Source organism: Nuphar pumila, chromosome 2, assembly GCF_984573655.1.
Source record: "Nuphar pumila chromosome 2, dmNupPumi1.hap1.1, whole genome shotgun sequence".
NCBI lineage: Eukaryota > Viridiplantae > Streptophyta > Magnoliopsida > Nymphaeales > Nymphaeaceae > Nuphar > Nuphar pumila.
Window position 1 is genome coordinate 145,280,221 of NC_143250.1, and position 6,814 is coordinate 145,287,034.

At 34.8% G+C, this 6,814-nt stretch overlaps 1 protein-coding gene across 1 annotated transcript; it reads right to left on the reverse strand.

Annotated features, from left to right (window-relative positions):
- Nucleotides 1–356: 356 nt before the first annotated feature.
- Nucleotides 357–6,814, reverse strand: LOC149847479 (serine carboxypeptidase-like 42). Its single transcript, XM_089998439.1, has 10 exons — nt 6,401–6,814; nt 4,042–4,149; nt 3,647–3,739; nt 3,416–3,508; nt 3,248–3,333; nt 2,729–3,004; nt 2,458–2,591; nt 1,307–1,399; nt 1,102–1,219; nt 357–603 (listed from the first exon to the last, which is right to left on the reverse strand). Exons 1-10 carry the CDS (start codon nt 6,663–6,665, stop codon nt 439–441), a joined length of 1,431 nt encoding a protein of 476 aa, XP_089854565.1. The 5' UTR covers nt 6,666–6,814; the 3' UTR covers nt 357–438.

Here is a 6,814-nt window from a genome sequence, read left to right on the forward strand (position 1 = left end):
TCAACTTTTTAAAAAGTGTTGTTTGCGCATCCTTGTTTGTACAACTTTGATTCTATGATGCTTGTTTATTTCTTATATTTCCTTATATTTTTTTAGAATATTTTTTCTCAAAACCCTGGGTATTTCCTTCAAAATCTCTCTTCTACTTTCAAAACCTAAGAGTTTGTTGGTATCAGATCTGGATCCAAATTTGACCAGATCATAAACAAAAAAAGTCATACCTGGATCCGTTAAAAATTACATAATCCTGAGCCAATTCATACTGGTAAAACTAAAAAAATAGGTGTAATTGATTTGTTGTTTGATATTCAACCTACTCATTTCAAGATAATGGCTTCAATGAAAAAACATATTCCTTTGGAAAGTGCACATGTTAATTTATTAATGGCATTATCAAGTTCAAACAAATGAAAGAAGGGTTCCCTTCTGTCTCTGTCTTTATTCAATGGAAGGATGGGTAGTGTTTGGCAGCCTTTTATTTGACACAAAAGCCTTGAAGAGGGCAAGTGCCCTTGCTGGTTGAGCAAATGGTACCATGTGGGATGCACCTCTAACAGTTGCAAAGGTCAACGAGTTCCCATATTCAGTAGCCCATCCACCAACCTGTTGAGAGAGATTCATAATTAGCACTCAACAAAACATAGATTTTGAACCAACAGTTGTGCATCATTGAAATCAAATGCAACAGCAAACTGATAATCCAAAGTTTTCTAGAAAGGCTAAAAGATAACAAAAAAGAGGTAAAAAAGAATTAAATGTGAAGATTATAATGATAGAGAAAGAGAGAGAAGTCAACAAGGGAATAGATATTGTACCAAGATGACAATTAATGTATTCTTGTAATCAAAGTGCAACAACAGTCCAAGTGCTAATACGAAGTTTTCTAAGTTCATCTCTTTAGGTTTTTATTTCCTAAAAATCAGGCAAACAGACAACAAAGGAGGACACACAAGGCATTCAAAAGTGAACATTTTAATCCAATTGAATTTTTAGTTGCAACCTGTTGGCGTCGAATACAACAGTATACAGAAATAAGAATGTTTAAGCAAGAACAATGGATTCATTTAATAGATAAGGGGGAAATGAAGGAAAAAAGCATACCTGCCCCTTGTAAAACCAAGCACCATATGGGACTGTTATACTGAAGCCTAAATCAGCAGCTAGTTCACGTGTGAGTGCTCGTGAACCCAATAGAGGTACGACAGAGTCCTGGTCACCACTGCAATCCAATACAACTAGTAAGAGAAGTCCATTTCCTTGATGGACTAACAGAAGAAGGATCTTGGTAGATAATTTTTATGAGCACCTGAATATCCACACAGGTATACAATGTTTGATGATTGTTTTGAGCACGGGAAGAATGTTAATACTCGAGTCTGTATCACTGTAACTCAGGATTCTAGACAAGAAAGAAAGAATCAGTATGAATTCTACCATTTGAATTTAAAGCAAATGACTGGTGATGATGAAAGTACAGATTGAATCACACAAATTCTATACTGTGGTTCAAAAATTAGAGGGTCAATAACGACAAAGAGCTCGGTAATTTATGAAATGAATTTTCATAATGCACCAAAAATGCCATTTGAAAGTCTGTACAATCTAGAAAGTTTTCTTAGTGGTTTGTTGCAAATACTATAATCTGTAATATTAAATTAAGAACCGCTTTTCTTTACAATAAAAAGGGTCATAGTCTTTCTAGGATTCTGAATACGCATGATGGAAAATAAGAACCGTCCACTAACAATGTCAAAGAAATGGAAGGTGCATTCTCAAACCTCAACATACAGATGATGCTACAAAACTTCTTTATTTATGTTTAACTAGTGTAAGATTTGGATAAGCAATCATGAAACCAGAGACCAAGAGTACAGATAACTAGTATAACAGTTCCAACATTGTACTGGCACAAAATTCTGTGTGTCAAGATAAGTTCAAAACAAGTGCCATGAAAGAGGAGTCAGATGTGTCCAAAGAGATAAGAAATGAACTCAGTTGACTCTCATGTCATTGGGCCAACTTAAGCAACAATTTGGAACAGTCAGCCTGAGTTTCATATATATATATATATATATATATATATATATATATATATATATATATATGCACAAGCCAAAGGAATAAACTTAGCTCAAACATGAATACAGGATGACGACTCATGGTGGCACTTGAATAGTATAATGATTCAGAAGTCATTAAGGGCATGATTGCTTTGGTCTCAAATGGGGATTAACAATCATAGTTGAGAATCTTATGACCAACTTTCACAAGATTCAATGCAAAAACAATCACAGCTGGCAATCACAATCACAACTTGTACTTTTCTCATGTTTCACTGACCTTGAGAAAGTGTTGTGATTAAATCACAATCACATGATTTTCAGAAAATCCATGAACAGGGCATGGCAAACATGCCCTAAACTATCATGGATGATAAAGTCCATCAGCAGTACTTACCCACTGCACATTCTCCAGCTATATGGCAATTTAGTTCTGTTTGCATGAAGAGCTTCTTGAACTTCTGGAAGATTAAAATAGAAGCGTCTTTCATATGTCAAGCACACATCAACCCCTGCACTGATCTTGGTGACCTGTTGAACATTGATAATTATTACAATCTCAATGACATAGTTGTCATGTTACCCAAAATTTAATCATACAATATATTTTATATAGTGTTGAATCACGACAAGAAATTAGCATATTAAACAAAATGAATCAAACATACCCATTTTCGCAGCCGAAGTTCTTGCTCAACAATAGATGGATAGCAGACATCTAGTATGACATCATAGTTGTTGATATAGTTACTAACTTCTGTCTCTGCATCATCAGTTGCTTTTTTGCAAGAAGATGAAAGATTGTTATTACTATCTGTGTAGTTACTGAAATCACATTCTTTCTTGATGATTGAACCAGTCTCTTCAGAAATCAACCCATGGGACCAAAAATATTCATAAATAGCAGCAGTGTCTACAGCCAGATTGAGAAGAGGATTGCCGATCTACATAATCAGAAAGAAACCAAAATTTAAAACAGTGAAGTTAAATTCAGAAGACCAACCTTTATATACAAAATTTGGCATTGCCAACTTGAATGAAAATACGAGCTCATGCCAGGTCAAACCAAATGCCAAATACTTATTGGCTCAGGGCTTCAGTATATTTGGCAATTCTGTTATGGCTTGCAAGGTCTTCATTGATTGGTAATTTATCATGTGCTATGTCAATGAGACTGGTTAACTTACAGCTAAACCCTTGAGGTTGAACTTGAACCCAGATGAATGTCTATTGTGGTGTAGCAGAACACTTGCCAACTGAGGTATGTAGTGCCCTATAAGTAGTAGTCATAAGTGAGGAACTTATCAAGAAACACAATCACATCACATAGACTATAAATTTATAGTTTTCAAGACCTGCATAGCTTTCTCCTGTTAGAAACAAAGCTCTTGATTTGTACTCTGGAAATTTCTCATACCATCCCAACAAGAATTTGTGCATGTCCGAAGCTAAAAAAGACAAATGGAAAATGCAATCAGATCAAAGTCTATGAAGCACATAAGCTTCATAATTGGAAAAAGTAAATAAGAACATATACCAATAAAAAAATTACAGTTTCTTATTTTGATCTTTTAGATATTTCTTACCAGCAGATGCATCTCCACAGGTATAATCAGAACTCGTATTCGAGTATGACCATCCCACTCCAGCAGGAGATTCCACAAAAAGGAGATTAGAGGCTGCAATAAATTGCAAAATATTTAATATATGACAAACAGTAATAGAGAAGAATCTCCTACAAAAACAGGACCTTCTATATCTGATTTAAAAACACTAGTCTTCCATGAAGAAAATGTGAAACATGCACAGGTCATAAATTATCTATTTGGTAAGCTAAATGTGTGGCAGTAACTAAAGATTGCTGCACTGCATATTAGTCTTATTGCCACATATTGAGCAGCTCAATGAGAATGAACTAGAAAAGCTTTAGTATTGACTTCGATAGGTGCATATTTCTGGATGATTTAATAGAATTTATAACCTTTGTTCCATGATTTGGGATTTTTTCGGAGGCCACGACCATCTCCTCTGGGAAAAAATGGGCCCAATTCTGTGAAACCGCCACCTCCAATTGAGGAACAACCAGGGCCTGATCACAAAAAAGCCAAACAGTCATTTTGGTGTGATTATGAAATCATTAGATTCTAAGATGCAAATAAGAGAATGAATACACCCAAATTATTCTTTTAGAAGTCATGTGCCAGTAGACATGATGTGCATATGTGACTTTCTTTTTCTTAATGTGGAGGTTTGAAATTATGTTCCTTTACTAGATAACACAATCAAAATCACTCTTGGTATGGAAGGTCTTCCTAAAGAACGGAAAAAATGTGAACACAATCAAAATCACTTTTGGTCTAATCATTTAATGTAAGATCTTCATAAAGAATGAAAACATGAACTTATTGAAATTGATTGAAGGTTCAATACTTCAATGAGATGATAGAGAAAATTCCACATCATCCCATACATAGTTTTAGATAGCCAAGCTAGGGAACAGTCCCCAGCTGGATTTGAATCTGAGACACCTAAAATTAACATAATTCAATGCTACTGATTCAACTGCTACACACATGCACATTATTACTGGAGATAATTTCTAGAAACCAAAAAGGTTACTTTAAGCTGCTGGAAAGATGCTACTATCACACTAAAAAAATATGACCAAATCTTTAATACTAAATTTCTTGTGTACATATAAGAGATGACCGTTTGTAGATTCTTCAAAGAAATATCCAAAAAAAGCCAATTGATTAAACCTTCAACTAGCAGGCTTTGCATAGGAATGTTATCCATAGTGTCAAAAGTATACATTTAGAGAAGATATTCCCCAGAGTTAATCCATGATTTGGTGAATCACTAAAAAAAGCAAAGAATAAGAAAACTTGGAGGACTTGGCCAACTTAACTTATTGAGTCAATTGAGCTTTATATTTTACATCTTACAGAGTCATTATGTCTCCTAGTAACTCTGCTAGACTGATCTAAAAGATGGTTGGAAAGGTTAAATACAGCTAAATGGGTTTAAGTCTAATCTTGCAAGACCTGAATGAGCGAACCAAATAAACACAAATTTCAATTCTTACTGATAGACTAGCTCGAATCTGTGACCAATCGGCAATCACAAATCTCGTTATTGGGATTTTCTTGGCAAAGTAAAATCTCATGATACATAAAAAAATTGTTTTGGGGAAAATCTTGAGAAAATATCTGCATATTTAAAATTTAAAAATATATAAGAAAATAGATAAAAATATAAGAAAATTATTATATACATAAGTATAAATATTGTGTTAATAACACGATAATATCAGAGGGGATATTTTGAAATATCACATTTTTTTCAGGATTGTGTTGTTATAAAATCGATACAACACTGAAACAATGGTATGCAGGTTGCAACATTTGGGACTAGATGAGAAATTACCTGGACAAGACCCTCTCAATTTTGTCACTATAAGTCAAAAACGATGGAAGCGAAAAGATGGCTACTTGTGCACGTCCAGAGACTAGAGTATTTCTATATTTGAAGAGGCAAGGAATAACATCCAAAATATTTTGAATCCGTAGTCACTAAACGAATACATAAATACAAACAAGGCTAAAAGGTGACAAGAAAAACACGAGTGACAGCATGGCAAAAAAGTCATTAATAAGACAACAGGAACAGAAGCCAACAGTAAAATATTCATATAATGAACCTACTTTTTAGTTTTAATTAGGCCGAGTGCGTCTAGTGGTCTAAATACTTGACATGATAACCTTTCATAGTGGAGAACCAAAGAGTGATGGGAAGAGTAAAACAATCTCTCAAGAAAAAAAAGAAAAAAGAAGATGGGAACAGTAAAACAAAGCAAAAAGCTAAGCAGATGAAAAATCGACTTAACTTCAAATCCCCTAAGGCCCTAATATTATCTGTCACCTGAAAGTTCAGAGACATCCAATTAATAACAAGAAGTATGCCAGAAGTATATTGCTTGTCATACAATAATCAAAGAAACAAACTTCTAAATTTTTAGCTACAAACTGAAAATTCATATCATGAAGAGAGAATTCAGACTTATACTAATTCACAGACAAAAACATACACATATTTTTTGTTTCTTTAACATCCAAAAAGCCTCGAACCGATTTACTCCATTACCCCAAGAAAAAGATAAGGAACCATGAACAACCATGAAACTGAATCCTCAATTCAATGTTCTCTTAAACCAACAGAAAACAAATGCTAAATCTTAACTCCACATCACCACAAGGGAGAAACTCAGAAACACAGTCTATTAGCTAATTCAATTCCAAAAAGAAAAAAATATTGAAACCATAAACAAAGGAACAGAATACCTCCGTTCAACCAAAGAGTTAAGGGCTTATGATGAGGATGGCGCTCTGCCTCCACGAAGTAGTAAAAGAGACTCCTTCCCGCCTTCTCATCTACTGTCACATACCCACCAAACTGCCTGAAGCTAACTTCTGGCTGTCCTGGCAATCTATGTATCAAATCCTCATGTGGGTACCCATCAACACCCACAAAAACCGAGAATACAAGCAGAAACACAGACACCCACAATGCAAAATCCATGTTTGGAGCAGAATGAAGAGGACCCATCACGTCAGCGGCCCAGAATCAAAGGAAAAAGAGTGGTAGTTTTCAGAGGCATGAGTGATGCTTATATTGAAAGAGGGATGGAATAGGGAGATTGGGGTTCCGGAAATTAAGGGAATTGCGGAAAGAATCCTGTTTTGCCAGAGAAGCAT

Coding starts and splice junctions, on each gene's coding strand:
- LOC149847479 (XM_089998439.1), bottom strand. CDS start 6,665: ATGGGTCCTCTTCATTCTGCTCCAAACATGGATTTTGCATTGTGGGTG. Junction 4,150..6,400: donor AACTCTTTGGTTGAACGGAG/GTATTCTGTTCC, acceptor TTTTGTGATCAG/GCCCTGGTTGTTCCTCAATT. Junction 3,740..4,041: donor TCCCAAATCATGGAACAAAG/GTTATAAATTCT, acceptor AATTTATTGCAG/CCTCTAATCTCCTTTTTGTG.